This window comes from Carcharhinus amblyrhynchos, chromosome 8 (assembly GCF_965287045.1).
Source record: "Carcharhinus amblyrhynchos chromosome 8, sCarAmb.v2.hapA, whole genome shotgun sequence".
Taxonomy (NCBI): Eukaryota; Metazoa; Chordata; class Chondrichthyes; order Carcharhiniformes; family Carcharhinidae; genus Carcharhinus; species Carcharhinus amblyrhynchos.
The window spans coordinates 103,313,309-103,329,969 of NC_137331.1; the positions used below are offsets into that span (position 1 = coordinate 103,313,309).

The following is a 16,661-nucleotide window of genomic DNA, read 5'->3' on the forward strand; positions in this document are numbered from 1 at the left end:
AATCAAAGTCATTGAGGGATTTATGGGCAAGAATAAAGGTTTTAAATTAAGTGCTTTGATGTATGGGAAAATCCAGGGAAAGTCAGAAAGGACAGTGTAATGGCTGAAATTTCTGGAAAAGTAATATAATGACTAGATTTCTGGAAAAGCGTGTGTTTAAGTGGAAATGATTGTATCTCAATATTAGAAGTATTGGGAGAATTATTAAAATTTTATAAAATTATTTATTAGTCACAAGGAGGCTGACATTAACACTGCAATGAAGTTACTGTGAAAATCCCCTAGTCACCACACTCCGGCACCTTTTTGAGTACACTGAGGGAAAATTTAGCATGGCCAATGCACCTAACCGGCACATCTTTCGGACTGTGGGAATCTGGAGCACCTGGAGGAAGCCCATGCAGATGCAGGGAGAAAGTGCCAACTCTACACAGACAGTGACCCAAGTTGGAAATTGAATCTGAGTCTCTGGCACTGCAAAGTACCAGTGCTAGTCACTGTGCCACTCTGCAGCCCTGAGTTGGGAAAGGGAAATGAAAAAAAAATCATGTACAAGGGTTACAACTGCAGAAAGTTGAGGTCGCTATTAGGAGTCCAAACAATTCTGGTGATTGATACGATGCAGGGTTTAAAATTCAGCTCAAGATCAAACAGGATGTTAAAGTTTGGATCAGGCTGACAGTGTAAAGAGAGAGAGAGATAGAGAGAGAGAGAGAGAGATGAAATCATTATGGAGGAGTCTATGAGTTTCCAATGTGGACCAAAGACAATAATAGGCTTAATGATGTTGAACTGGAGATTATGACTCATTCAAGACTTGATGGTGGACAAGGAGTTGAGAGACTGAGAAATGTATTAATTGGAGAGAGAGAGCATGGGTGGTCAGAATACATAGAAACTCACCCCATTTCTATGGGTGGTGTCTGAGGAAAAAGAGGATGATAATAGACCTATAGGGAACACAGGCTATGTATGGAAAGGGAGGGAAATGGCACTGCATCTGGATGGGAAGAATCATTCAGCAAATGTCTTTTCTTCAATGTCTACTTAATTGTTACTCAATTAAGGGAAGGAAGGGGAGCCACTTCTGGGGATTCATAGGATAGGGGTGGCACAGTGGCGAGCACTGCTGCCTCACAGTGCCAGGGACCTGGGTTCAATTCCTGGCTTGGGTCACTGTCTGTGTGGAGATTGCACGTTGTCTGCGTGGGTTTCCTCCAGGTGCTCTGGTTTCCTCCCACAGTCTGAAAGACATGCTGGTTAGATGCACTGACCTGAACAGATGCCAAAGTGTGGAAACGAGGGGAATTTCACAGTAATTTCATTGCGGTGCTAATATAAGCCTTACATTAACTTTATAGATGAGGAATGGAATCATGCAAGTTAGCAGAGCTGAGTAACAATTAGGGAGACATTAAATTAAAGGCATTTGTTGAGCAATTCTTTCCATACAGATGCAGCACCATTTGCCTCAATTTTCTCATGGCGGAGGTCTAAATTCTGCAGCAAGTGGTAAAAGTAACCCCTTGGGGTAGGTCTAGGGAAAGACTATAGTCACTTTCTCATGCTTTCAAACATGTAAGTATTTTGCTATTCTTGTACAGTAGCCTGAAGGTTCCAAATCTAACAACAATTAACATGGCTGAAATGGCAGCATCCTTTCTGCTTTTGGACACATGTTCAAACCTGTGTGCAGGCATCTCAAAACCACAATAATGTCTTGAACATAGAAGTACGGGTGAATTCTCATTCAATTTGGGCTGTGTGCATCTATAGTATGTTCCCTGATCCTAACTCCGACTAATGGCAGAGGGAAAAAATATGGGTGGGGTTTCACGACCTCACTCAGGTGGGGATTGTAAAATCCTGCCTGAGGCCAACAGAGAATTCCATTCTGCAAGCCACGCCCACCCTAATTCTGGGGCGGGCGCGGCAGTAAAATTCTCACAAATGAGTCCCAAAGTGTCTATAATGATAGTATGACAAGGGACAGGCAATTTCACAAAAAGAGGATTCTTGACATTTTTGATTAACACTTTTTTTTCCAAGAAAAGAACCCATTAAACATTGATAAATTCTGCTGCCCTCCATGTAGCTAGACTAACTTATGAGATGCTGAGAAATTGGGTTCAACTCCCAGACTAAAAGCTAGGTCACACAGAGTTTGAAGATCCTAACTTTTGTGTCAATATCAAGTTTGATAAACTGCCAACAGTATGTGCTACAGCTAGCCTCAACATTCTTCTGTCTGAGATGAGAATACTTGTACAGGTTTCTTGGTCCTGTGAGTGGAAGAGTGAACACAGAGGTCATGGCCAGGTTTCTCCCAAAAAAATTCCAAGTCCCCAGTGTGCGGGAATCTGGGAGTAAATCCCACTTTTTTTTAATATGATTTTCAGAATGAATCTCCGATACTCTGCCAGTCTCCCAGTTGTTGGCAAGACTGATTGCTGGTGGCCTCGACCACCTGCAGCTCCCTACCCCTCAACCTGGATGGCCAGCCCCAATTGCCCTCACTCGCTCCTTCCCCCACTGATTCTTTGACAGAGTGGCAGCGGGCTCTCCCCCGCAGCAGTCACCCATCCAATAGGCCCCCCCACCCCAAATGGCTACACTCCGGCTGGCCGTGTCCCCTCTGGTCGCCCCCTTGGCACTGCCCAATGCCCGGTTTGCCTCTTTGGCTCTGCCCAAGGAGCACTCTCCCCCTTATCCCCCACCTCCCAAGCGGCCTCAATGACCTTTCTTCCCTCCAGCGGGTTGGGTTGCCTGTTCCACATTATTGGGGAGCAGGAGTAAACCCTGCTGAAGGGAACCACTCATGGAAAGGGGAGGGGGGAGATGCTAGCAGGCCCAGAGAATTCAATTCTGGGCCCATTAATCACATCAAAATTTCCATATGATAATCTGGATGATAGGCTTGTACTCGTTAGAGTTTAGAAGAATGAGGGGAGATCTCATTGAGACATACAAGATGATGAATGGGATGGATAGGATAGAGGTGGAGAGGCTCTTCCTGCTCAGAAAGGACAGTAGGACTTGAGGGCACAGCCTCAAGATAAAGGGGGGGTGGTTTAGAACGGAGTTGAGGAGGAACTTCTTCACTCAAAGGGTGGTGAATCTCTGGAATTCTCTGCCCGTTGAAGTACATAAGAAATAGGAGCAGGAGTAGGCCATCTAGCCCTTCAAGCCTGCCCCGCCATTCAATAAGATCATGGCTGATCTGTCGTGGCTCAGTTCCACATTCCCACCCTCTCCCCATAACCCTTAATCCCCTCTCTTATCAAAAACCCATCAACCCGCGTCTTAAAAATTTTTAGCGAAGTAGCCTCCACCACTTCAACTGGCAGAGAATTCCAGAGATTCAGAATTCCAGAGAGAAGTGGTGGAGGCTGCCTCGTTAAATATATTTAAGATGCGGGTTGATAGGTTTTTGATAGGCAAGGGGATTAAGGGTTATGGGGAGAGGGCGGGAATGTGGAACTGAGACACAACAGATCAGCCATGATCTTATTGAATGGCGGGGCAGGCTCGAAGGGCTAGATGGCCTACTCTTGCTCCTATTTCTTATGTTCTTATGTTCTTAATCAGCTGATTGTACAAAAAAAACATAGTTCTGGAGATGCTTGGAAGCCCTGATGTCCAGGGGGAAGCCTACAAAATGGCCTCTGCTCATGTCTCCTGGCCTGCTGCACTACTCGAGCAGCACAGTGGACTGGGAGGAATGCCCCCACACATTTACTGATGAATAACTTGCCAACCCACGAAAATATACTCCAGGAAAGGACTAAGTTGTTCAGATGGATAAGGCAGTAAAGAAAATTGGAGATAGAAACAAAAAAAGATGATAAAACTCCCCACTGAATCAAACATAGAAACACAGCCTAGATTTACAGTCATAACTGCAGGCAACTACAGATAAATCCAAAGGATCAACTTACAGGTGGTCCAGCAACGCCGCGAAAACCTTGTTCTCCCGGATAGCCTTGGTCTCCCTGTTTGAAAACATAAGCAGTTAACAAATTAAAAACCTCATTTTTAAAAAGTGGTCCTTTACCTTTCTGGAGAAGTGAATGAGAGTGATACAGCATAGAAAAAGGCCCTTCAGCCCATCATGTCTACACCAGTCAATGACAAATTTCCAGCAACTGGCTCATACTTTGTATGCCTTGGCATCGCAAGTTCACATCAAAGAACTTCTTAATACTCCGAAGGTCTTTGCATCCAGCATCCTTTCAGTGAACACAGAGAACTGTGAAGACTCACAGTGGGCAAGATCAAAGTGTGATTATTGAGATCACAGGCTTGCAGATTTTACAAAGGGTTGCATCAAAATTGCAGCAGGAAGATAGCCTCGTGGCATTGTTGCTTGACTATATATCTAGAAACTCAGCTAATGTTCTTGGGACCTGGGTTTGAATCCTGCCATGCATATGGTGGAATTTGAATTTGTAGAAAATATCTGCAATTATGAAGCTATTGTTTCTTTTTTTTCCCAAGGTGGCATCTTCTTGCAAGCTGTACCCAGCATACCTTCTAATCCTATCTTTTACTCTCATTCTATGCTTCTAAAACCTCATTCTAACTCTTTTAAACTTTCTAATAATGCTTTAATTCAATCCAAAAGTCTGAGGTCACGTACCAACTGACTCAAGAACAGCTTCTTCCTTGCTGCCATCAGACTTTTGAACAAGAACATAAGAACATTAAGAACTAGGAGCAGGAGTAGGTCATTTGGCCCCTTGAGGCTGCTTTGCTATTCAGTAAAATCATGGCTGATCTTTTTGTGGACTCAGCTCCACTTACCCACCTGCTCACCATAACCCTTAATTCCCTCACTGTTCAAAAATTTATCTATCTTTGCCTTAAATTCAATGAGGTAGCCTCAACTGCTTCATTGGGCAGGGAATTCCACAGATTCACAATGCTTTGTGTAAAGAGGTTCCTCCTGAGCTAGGGTGGCATGGTGGCACAGTGGTTAGCACTGTTGCTTCACAGTGCCAAGGTCCCAGGTTCAATTCCTGATTTGAATCATTGTCTGTGTGGAATTTGCACATTCTCTGTGTGGGTTTCCTCCCACCGTCTGAAAGATGTGCTGGTTGGGTGCATTGACCTGAACAGGTGCTGGAGTGTGGCAACTAAGAGAATTTCACAGCAACTTCATTGCAGTGTTAATGTAAGCCTTACTTATAAATAAACTTTAACTCAGTCCTAAATCTGCTCCCCCTTATTTTGAGGCCATGCCCCCCAGTTCTAATTTCACCTGCCAGTGGAAACAACATCCCTGCTTCGATCTTATCTAATCCCTTGATAATCTTATATATTTCTATAAGATCTCCCCTCATTCTTCCGAATTCCGACAAGTATAGTCTACTCAATCTCTCCTCATAAACCAACCTCTCAACTCCAGAATCAACCAAGTGAATCTCCTCTGCACCCCCTCCAGTATATCCTTTCTCAAGTAAGGAGACCAACTAAGCAATGAACTTACCTGTCATTAAATTGATCTTTCTCTACACCCTAGCTATGACTGTAACATTACTTTCTGCACTCTCTCCTTTCCTTCTCCATGAACGGTATGCTTTGACTGTATAATGTGCAAAGAACAATACTTTTCACTGTACACCAATACATGTGACAATAATAAATCAAATCAATTCAAATCAAATCAAATTGTTGATTGTCAGAAAATCCCATTTGGTTCACTAATGGAGGAGGAGAAAGTGGGTTCCCAGACACGCGTACTTTGTTTGAATAGAGGGGAGTACGGTAGGATGAGAGAAGAATTGGCGAATGTGGACTGGGGGAGCGCGTTGGAGGGAGGGTCTGCTGAGGAGCAGTGGAGGATCTTTAAGGAGATCTTTCTTGGTGCTCAGCGGAAATTTATTCCGATGGTCAAAAAGGACAGTAGGAGGAGAGGTAATAAGCCGTGGATAACGAAGGAGGTGAAGGAAAGTGTTAAATTAAAAGCGGAGGAATTTAGAGTAGCTAAGAGTAGTGGGCGAGAAGAGGATTGGGAGAGGTTTAAATGTCAACAAAGATTGACAAAGAAGTTGATAAAGAAGGGTAGGAGAAACTATGAAGCTGGGCTAGCGCTTAATATAAAAAAGGATAGCAAGAATTTTTATAAATATATAAAAAGGAAGAGGCTGGCTAGGGTGAACGTTGGTCCTTTAGAGGATGAGAAAGGGGACCTAGTGGTAGGGGATGGGGATATGGCTAAGGCATTGAATAACTTTTTTGTTTCTGTCTTCATGGAGGAGGACGTGAATAATTTGCCGGGTGTTAGTGATGGAAAGGTGGTAGGACTGGAGGGTCTTAATGACATTACTGTTACTAGAAAGGCGGTGCACGACAGACTGGAGGGGCTGATTGTGGACAAGTCCCCAGGACCGGATGGAATGCATCCGAGGGTTCTGAAAGAAATGGCGGAGGTGATAGTGGATGCCTTGGTGGTTATTTTCCAGACGTCGCTGGATTCCGGGGAAGTGCCGGAGGATTGGAAAACGGCTAATGTTACGCCGTTGTTTAAGAAGGGTGCCAGGCAAAAGGCGGGGAATTATAGGCCGGTTAGTTTAACGTCTGTGGTAGGTAAAATGTTAGAATCCGTCATTAAGGAGGAAATTGCGAGGCATCTTGAAGGGAATTGCTTGATAGAGCAGACGCAGCACAGTTTCATTAAAGGGAAGTCGTGTCTGACAAATTTACTGGAGTTCTATGAGGATGTGTCTAGGGTGGTGGATAGAGGAGAGCCGATGGATGTGGTCTTCCTGGATTTTCAGAAGGCGTTTGACAAAGTACCTCACAAGAGGTTATTGCAGAAGGTCGAGGGACATGGAGTTGGGGGTAGGGTGTTAGCGTGGATAGAGGATTGGTTGTCAAATAGGAGGCAGAGAGTGGGGGTCAATGGGTGCTATTCGGATTGGCGGATGGTGACTAGTGGAGTGCTGGGGCCTCAGCTTTTTACCATTTATATAGATGATCTGGAGAAGGGAACCGAGTGTAGGGTGTCGAAATTTGCGGATGACACCAAGATTGGGGGAACGGCAAATTGTGCGGAGGGTGTGGAGAGTCTGCAGAAGGATCTAGATAGGCTGGGCGAATGGGCCAGGAAATGGCAAATGGAATTTAATGTTGGCAAGTGTGAGGTGGTCCACTTTGGTAGGAATAATGGTAGGAAGGACTATTACTTACGTGGCGAAAAACTGCAGCAGGCGACGGTGCAGAGGGACCTCGGGGTCCTTGTGCATGAGTCGCAAAAACCCAGCTTGCAGGTGCAGCAGGTGGTCAGGAAGGCGAATGGGATGCTGGCCTTCATAGCGAGGGGGATTGAATATAAAAGTAGGGAGGTCTTGCTGCAGCTGTATAGGGCATTGGTGAGGCCGCAGCTGGAGTACTGTGTGCAGTTTTGGGTGCCGCACCTGCGCAAAGATATTTTGGCCTTGGAGGGGGTGCAGAGGAGGTTTACTAGGCTGATACCGGAGTTGAGGGGGTTGAGCTATGAGGAGAGGCTGAATAAACTAGGCTTGTACTCGTTAGAGTTTAGAAGAATGAGGGGAGATCTCATTGAGACGTATAAGATGATGAATGGGATGGATAGGATAGAGGTGGAGAGACTCTTCCCGCTCAAAAAAGACAGTAGGACTAGGGGGCACAGCCTCAAGATAAAGGGGGGGCGGTTTAGAACGGAGTTGAGGAGGAACTCCTTCACTCAAAGGATGGTGAATCTCTGGAATTCTCTGCCCGTTGAAGTGGTGGAGGCTGCCTCGCTCAATATTTTTAAGACGCGGGTTGATGGGTTTTTGATAAGAGAGGGGATTAAGGGTTATGGGGAGAGGGCGGGAAAGTGGAACTGAGCCACGACAGATCAGCCATGATCTTATTGAATGGCGGGGCAGGCTCAAAGGGCTAGATGGCCTACTCCTGCTCCTATTTCTTATGTTCTTATGTTCTTATGTAATGTCCTTTAGGGGAGGAAATCTGCCATCCTCACCCGATCTGGCCTTCATGTGACTTCAGAGCCACAGCGATGTGGTTGACTTTCAACTGCTCTTGGGCAACTCAGGATGGGTAATAGTTGCAAGCCTACCCAGTGTTGCCCGTGTCCCACAAATGAATAAAAAAAACATGGCAACAGGCTGCTCAGCTCAGCTTGCCTCAGCTAATTTTTATCTTCTAAGTGAGCAGTTGTTATAACTCTACATACACGTTCTGCTGCTGTATACATTTATTACTCCTAAATTCAACGACCGCTCTAATCCTTCTGAAATGTTGACGCATTTCACAGCATCACAAACCCTGCTGTGACAATACCTCAAGATAAATAATTTTTGTTGGGGTTCCAAAAGCACTGGACGTCCTCTAGTTAGTCATTAAAGTGTGAGCACGGTAGTAGGTATTGGCTTGGCGGCTGAACATCTCATCAGGATGAAAAGCACAGGCTGCTTCTGCCTTCATAACCCAGGCTGTGGCATTATTTATAGTGAGATTGGATAATTCAGCACAGGTCAGGAATCTCTCCACCTGTCTGATTCAGTTGCATGCTACCTTCATTGAATAAAGCTTAACTTTAATTTCATCAATATAAGGTGAAGAAATTGGAACATTTTGTGTCAGTGTCAGTGTTTTGAAAGTAGGCCTAGCATGGGCTAATGCACACTGACGTACAATGAACAGGGCAACACATATTTATATTTTTCACTCTGATCAGTACAGGTCACTGGACTTGCATGTCTATAATATCAGTGTTCAGTACATGAGCAAGTGCCCACAGTACCTCTTTTCACACGTGTGAAGGCAGATCTCTTTATCCTTTCATGGAATGTGGGCATCTCTGGCAAGGTCAGCATTTGTTGCCCATCCCTGAGTGCACTTGAACTGAATGGCTTGCTAGACCATTTCAGAGGGCAGTTAAGAGTCAACCACATTGCTCTGGTTCGGGAATCGCCTGTAGGCCAGACAAGGTAAGGATGACAGATTTCATTCCCTAAAGGACATTAGTGAACCAGATGGATTTTTTTCAACAATGATTTCATGATCATCATAAGATTGTTAAATCCAAATGTTTTATTGAGTTAAAATTCCACCATTTGCCATGGTGGGATTTGAACCCACGTCCTCCAGAGCACTGCCCTAGGTCTCTAGATTACTAGTCCACGGCAACATCACTGCCCATTAAATGACTCAATATAATATCATTAGGATTTTGATCAACAGCAAGGAGATTATTATGGGAACGCTGGTTACATGCATTATTATATAAGAAATAGGAGTAAGACTATGCCATTTGACCCATACAGCCTATGCTGCCATTCAGGAAGATAGTAGTTGACCTAATCATGGTCTTACCTCTGTCCCATAAACAATGGGTGGCATGATGGCACAGTGGTTAGCACTGCTGCTTCACAGTGCCAGGTTCAATTCTTGGCTTGGGACACTGTCTGTGTGGAGTCTGCATGTTCTCCCCGTGTCTGCGTGGATTTTCTCCAGGTGCTCCGGTTTCCTGCCATAGTCTGAAAGTCATGCAGGATAGGTGCAATGGACATACTAAAACTCTGCCTCAGTGCAACCAAATAGGCACTAGAGTATGAGGCGATGAGGGGAGTTTCATAATTGCAGTGTTAATGTAAGCCTATTTGTTAGACTAATTAAAAGAAAACTAAACTAAAAATGGCTCCCATCTAGGTCAGAAACTTGCATATGTCAGCCATGAATGTACTTTATGATTCTGTTTTAATTGCTTTCTGGGGGTGAGAACTCCAAAGGTTAACTACCCACTGAAGAGAAGAAATTCTTTCTCATCTCCATCTTTAGTGGGAGACCACTTATTCTGCATCTGTGCATCCAGCTCCAGATTTCCCCACAAGGGAATTCTCTCAACATCCACCCTATCAAGCCCCTTCAGAATCTAAAATGTTTTAGTAAAACCCTCTCTCATTCTTCCGAGCTGTAATCAGCCCAACATGCTCAACATTTCTTCACAAGGCAACTCCTTCATCCTGGGAATCAAGCGTTTCACAAGAGGGTGGGGGGCGTGGGATTCTTGTCCACTGGCTGAAGAGGCAAAAAGGGTCCCACCTGCCACAGTTTCCCAATTACATACGCTATCCCCCACCGCCCCCGGCCACTAAACTTGGCACAGGGGATGTACAAGTCCACCTGCTAACTCTGTTCCTCTCTCCTCTGGGCTGCAACATTTGCTCTGTTTCTTTCTCCTCAGATGATCGCTGGAGCTGCTTGGCCACTTCCAGCATTTCATGTTATTTCAAATTTCGAGCAGAGGCAGTATTTTGGTTTTGAGTCTCGAATTAACCTTCGGTACTCTTTTTGGTTCTGATTTTATTCGCCGCGTCTGATCTTGAGAGGATTGCCAATAAAACTCTAAAATGAAAAAAAAATCTATTTTTTGACAACTGCGGTTCATTTTTTTAAAAATGACTTTTTTGGGCCCTATTTTACCATTTTGATTCTAGGTGCTGGGTGGTCTTGGAACTGGGAGTGTTTCAGATCTGACTTTTGGACCCGTTCTCAGGTGCCCCCCATTACGCGCTCTGTCTGCAAAATTATCAGTGAGTCTGAATTGCTCTGCGCAAGCCTGTGGGTGGGGTTTAACGTGCCCAAAATGCTGCAGCTCCGAATGGCACCTCCAACTGTGCATGAGCTGAAAAAAATGATAGAATGCTGCTCCCCTGCTGCATCGCTCCCGGGCAGGATAATGCTTCCCCCTGGCCCCCACAGACATTGCCCCACCCCTACGACATTACTGACCCACTTATCCCCCCACTCCTCCTGCACCCAGACTGATCATGGGCCCCTCCTCCCATTCCCCTCCACTGATCTCAGGCAGAAAGGCAGCGGACTCCCTTTCACCTCCACTGACATCAAGCACATTGGCAGTGGACCCCCTTTCACCTGCACTGATATCAAGCAGAGTGGCAGCGGACCCCCCTCTTCCCCTCTACTGATCTCAGGAAGAGTGGCAGCGGACACCCCTCCTCCACCGACCTCGACCGTCGGACGCTTGGCACTTGTCTGTTTTGCGCTGATTCTGGATGGGCGACTGCGGTGGTAAAGAGGGACATACCAGTAAGGTAGAGCGTGTAGCCCTTTAAGTCAACTTAAATGCGTGCAATGCATGTAAATGGCCATTGCGCCCATTTCGGGCACGGTCTCGATCGCAGCCATTTTCGGGGCTTGGTAAAGAGGGAACTGGCCTTGAGTTAGGTGCAGATTGTACTTCTTGCCTCGCGCCCGACTTTGCCAAGTTTTTCAGCCTGAAAACAGGCGCATTGCAACTGTAAAGTCGGGCCCTTTATCTCATGATACTGAAGCGATACTATTCTTATATTTAAGATTATTCATTAGTTTTTATTCCCAAAGGGTAGCATTTCCTTTGTCTGCACGACAGAAATGTGCACAATGCAAGATTTCATTGGTAATGAATTTGGAATGGATCCATTTTCAGTTGAATCGTTGTACAGTTTATTGGATTCTTGTAGTAATACACCCATCTCTAGATGAGAGGTCACATGACACCAGGTTATAGTCCAACAGGTTTATTTGAAATCACAAGCTTTCAGAGTGCTGATCTTTTGTCAGTTGAAGTGGAGAGAGAGACACGCAGGTACAGAATATATAAGCAGAGTGATGATCGCCTGACAAGAGTAGGCAATCATGAGTGTCTACAGATAAGTACAGATGTCTGGAATATCAATTGTAATATCTTCCATAACACAAGGTGGCAGCACGACTGCTAATTTTTTGATGATCACAACTGGAGAATGATAAAGGATTTGAATGGCAAATAGTTGTGCACTGTAATATGCATAGTCTCAAATACATTGTATATATCATTTATATGAGCATCTCTGTCAACGAAGGCCCTTCCCTGATCAGAAGGGGATTGAATCATAGAATTCCTACATTGCAGGAGGAGGCCATATGGCCCATCAAATCTGTACCTACCACATCCTCACCCAGGCCCTCTCCCCAGTAACCCCGCATTTTTACCCTGCAAATCCTCCTGACACTAGGGTCAATTTAGCATGGCCAATCAACCGAACCCACACGTTTTTGGACCATGGGAGGAAACTGGAGCACCCAGAGGAAACCTATGCAGACATGGGGAGAATGTGCAAACTCCACACAGGCAGTGACCCGAGGCTGGGATTGAACCTGGGTTCCTGGCGCTGTGAGGCAGCAGTGCTAACCACTGTGCCACTCCTGTATGAACTGCAGAACGATCAGCTGTGACTAGTCCCGAGAACATTGACAGCTCTTGTATAACAGTTTCGTTGAGGAATGTTGATGAGGGATGCTGCCATTAAAAGATCAACAATCCAGTTTGTGCAGTTGAACAGTTTCAGGATTCTTAACCATTTGGTCACAGAATAGACTCGGGTAGGGGGAGGGGCGGGGGGGGATAAAAACACTCGTAACCTCAGCATTGGATTTTAAAACACAAAGTGAGGTTATGCAGCTTATAAATGAAAGTCACAGGTTGCAGGCATTAAGCAAATCAGTGCAAAAAGTCAAATATTGGCACAAGTTCCCAGGATGATCAAAAACAGTAACCAGGGATGGAGGGGAGTTGTGATGGGAGGGGGAGCCATTATTCCATCTCAGGGGCTCGTAATAAATATTCACTCAATGGAATGTCTTCTCCTGTTCAGCATGTACCCAAATTTTTAATTATAATTATTGCCTGAAACTTCATTTGTAATCAAAATAAAGAGATGGATTATCTCAGAATAACAGATATATCTTATAAAGCGTTGGCCAGATTTCATGGCCGCAGCCACAATTCTTGTAAAGGCTGCTTAAATCTCGATGGCGAGATTTTGGTTTGAGATCATCCCAGCGCCCCCCTTCCAGTGACACGATCAGGCTTTCGCCCAGGGAGGGCACGAGTCTGATTTGCACGCATTATCATCTCATTAGCAGGCATCATAACATATCGTCTATCCTCATTGTATCTTCCCACCCAGGCTGTGGGACAACACAGGGATCTGTGAGGTCGAGAGGGTGGGAAGTGCGGGAGCCTGGAGGTCTGTAACTCAATTTATAGGGGAATACTTGTTGGAGACCCGTCCTTGGGAGGAAGCCGCTGGCCGCAGCAGAGGATTTACCATCCAGTGGTTTTTATTATGGAGGAGTGATTGCAATGAACTCCCTGACAGCGGCCACTTGAGTCACCAGGGTGCAATTTCCAACCCCTCTCACCTTCGTCAGGTCCTCCTTCAGTAATCTGCAGGAGCCATTCGCTCCGTGACACCGTGGTACCCTCCTCCATCACCCCGAATCCTTCATCCCTTTTACAAGGGCACCTTCCAATGCAATCGCAGAAGGTGTAACACCTGCCCCTTTACCTCCTCTCTTCTCACTGTCCAAGGACCAAAACACTCCCAATAACACATGCTGCTATCTCACTTTTTACTGCTATTAGCATTCTTCATCTCTTAATGGCACCTTTAACACTCTATTTCATGTCCAGGATAAATTTACCCCAATCTATCCCTGGTCTACTACTCCACCCTCTTTTCAAATTTACAGTTCTGCATATTTCTACCTTGTTTCTGTTCTGTCGAAGGATCATTAAGACCCAGAACGTTAACTGTGTTTCTCTCCAGTGATGCTACCAGATCTGTTAAGTTTATCCAGCATTTTCTGTTTCTGTTTTTAGCACAGTCTAGCTCTGAAGGAGGAACCAATTATGCCCAGTTAGTAAACTGAGATTTATGTTTGTGACACTGAAGCGCCCTCAGGAGTTAACCCTTGGCACCATTAGCTCCCTACAGCACTGCATCCAAGACTGAAACTTACATTTTCAAGTTTATTTCTTAGGCACAAGTAATGCCTACATTAACACTGCAATGAAGTTCCTGTGAAATTCCCTTAGTCGCTACAGTCTGGCACCTAACCAGCACATCTTTCATACTGTGGGAGGAAACCGGAGGACCCGGAGGAAACCAGACATGGGGAGAACATGCAAACTTCACACAGGCAGTGACCCAAGCTGGGAAGCTTGACTAGCAGTGCGAACCGCTGTGCTACCATTCTGCCTTTTGGTGAGAGAGCTGGTAGGCCTAGTGCCTCAAAAACAAGGGCCCAGTGATTCACCTCTCCCCAGCACCATCAGCTCCTGCGGTCCCACTGGTTTCCTGTGTCTTCCTCACTCTCTGAATGTGAGCGCCGAGGTGCGACCAGGAAACCCAAGCCCTCCTAACAGACCATGCAAAATAGGAAGTGATAAGTGTTTAGCTGGTTTAAATTTTCCTCCAGCTATGAAGACAAGCAGCTGGAGACAACTTCAAAAGAGCTTTTGTATTTCCTTGTTTGTATAAACATTGGGTTCGAACACTTTGAGGCGCACTCAAGCATGAAGGGAACTGTAAATAAACACAACTGATTGGATGCTGAGTAGAAACACAATAAGCTGTCGGTCAAATGAGTTCAACAGACTGGACTGAAATTGAATGGAAACAAAGATTTTCAAAGGGTTGGAAGGTATTTCAAAGACTCTGATCTTTCTAGGAAGGCTCAGGACTTCAAATAAAAGCTGTATGAATAGAGTGGGGCAGAATGAGCAGTTGTGGAGAAGGGACCCCCCTCCCCCAGTGAAATTGATATCTCTACTCTGTAAAAGGACTTCAAAGATTACTGCTCATAACTGCAGTTTCTGAGAAAGAGAAAAGGAATTCCTGATGAAGAACAAAGTGCTGCTGGGATTTAAATGCCTGCCAGGTGACCAGGGAGCATGGAGATTAAAGACCAACCCACAGATGACAGGCAGGAATGAAGATATTAATCACAGAACTGCCTGAAATTACCATCTTCCAGGGTCATAAGGGTCAATCTAGCTATAGGACCCCCATTCCAGGTATCAGTACTGAGATCAACATCTTGCCCCCAACCTGAGTCCATTCAATGCCCAGGACCTTTGGGGGACACTTCCTCTGCAGCCTGGCAGTGGCAAAGGGCACGTTGGCACTGGACTTTCCAACTTGTCTCCCACCTCTCAGGGTCCAAGGCACCAGCCCAGGGTGTCAGTGCCAGGGGGGCAGTGCACCATCAGCACTGACGGGGTCTGAGTGGGTATCTGAGGAGGGAGGCAAACTGAGTGGGTGTCTGTGGGTGAGGAGGCCCTGAGCAGAGATGGGTCTGAGTTGGGAGGGAGGTGAGGGGGGGTTGTTGGGTTGGGTCACCTTCATGCCTCGTAGTGTTGGAACTGTGAAGAATGAGAGATGATCTCATGAAACATTGTTCAGGGGCTTGACAGGGTAAATCCTGAGAGGATGTTTCCACTCACGGGAGAGTCTAGGACTAGAGGTCATAGTCTCAGAATAAGGAAGCACAAAGTTAATACTGAGATGAGGAGGAATTTATTCTGTCAGAGTGTTGTGGCTCTTTGAAATTCCTTGTCACAGGGAGCTGTGGGACTGAATCTGTGTGTGTATTTAACACTGAGATCAATATTTGATCAGTAAGGGAATTGAAGGTTATGGGGAATGGGCAGGAAAGTGGATGTGAGGGATATGGATCAACTATGATCCTAGCTAAATGGTTGGTAGTGTTGCCCTGCTCAGTTGGGGTGGGCGGTGGGGGAGGGGGGGGGCGTTGGTGGCTGTGCGTTGGGGGGTGGGGGGAAGGGATGGTTGGTGGAGGTGGGAAATATGGCTGTGGTCAACATTTCTATCTTTGGGAGAAGAGGCACCACTCTCTGACCACGGAGATTGGGGTGCCCTTTACAAAAAGCTGGGCTGTCCAGAGTGAATCACGGACTGCATTAATTTTAATCCATCAGTTTGGAGGATCCCACCTGACAGGCGCTGCCATCAGAGTTGCTCTGGCATTCCCATTGGCATGAGTACTTAGTCCCGATTTCGGAGAATCGCCTCTCCTTCTATATTCTTTATAAACTATATTTAGTTATCTTTACTGCTCTTCGTATACTTTTTTAAAAAAAGCTTATAATTCTGTCCAGTGAGTGACTAATTTTACGGGTTTCCTGTTCTGAAAATGTTATCCCGACATTGCAATGCTTTAACTCAATAGACGAAAGTTAGAATCATAGAATCCCTACAGTGCAGAAGGAGTCCATTCAACCCATTGAGCCTGCATTGACCACAATCCCACCCAGGCCCTACCCCTGTAACCCCATCTATTTACCCTGCTAATCCCGTGATACTAAGGGGCAATTTAAGCATTGCCAATCAATCTAACCTGCACATCTTTGCACTGTGGGAGGAAACCAGAGCACCCAAAGGGAACCATTCAGACACAGAGAGAATGTGCAAACTGCAAGCAGTGACCCAAGGCTGGAATTGAACCTGGGTCCCTGGCACTATGAGGCAGCAGTGCTAACCACTGTGCCACCGTGCTACCCCTAAAGTTGAAATATTCAAGGCCACTATAGGGTTAAAACAAACTTCATTTTGAGTCACAGTGGGCAGGCACGTTAGTCCTTTCACAGCACATTCAATAGAAATAAACACAATTTCCCCAAATACTTATGGATAAGAGTGTGCCAAATAGTTGACTGGCATTTCATCACATCTTGTTCTGAGCTCATTTGATACAACTAACCGCACAGGCACCATTTAATGCTGACTTGTTGCTGTCACCAACTTTCTCTACTTCCAACTTGCAGTATTGTCTGCGACTGA

The 16,661-nt window shown here is 45.6% G+C and overlaps 1 protein-coding gene across 1 annotated transcript in view; it reads right to left on the minus strand.

Moving 5' to 3' along the window:
- col22a1 (collagen, type XXII, alpha 1) overlaps window positions 1–16,661 on the minus strand; it is a 285,376-nt gene that overhangs the window by 123,300 nt on the left and 145,415 nt on the right. The window contains exon 15 of the mRNA XM_080193549.1: window positions 3,939–3,992. Within this exon, the coding sequence (XP_080049675.1) occupies window positions 3,939–3,992 (54 nt within the window). The remainder of the gene's footprint in view (window positions 1–3,938; window positions 3,993–16,661) is intronic.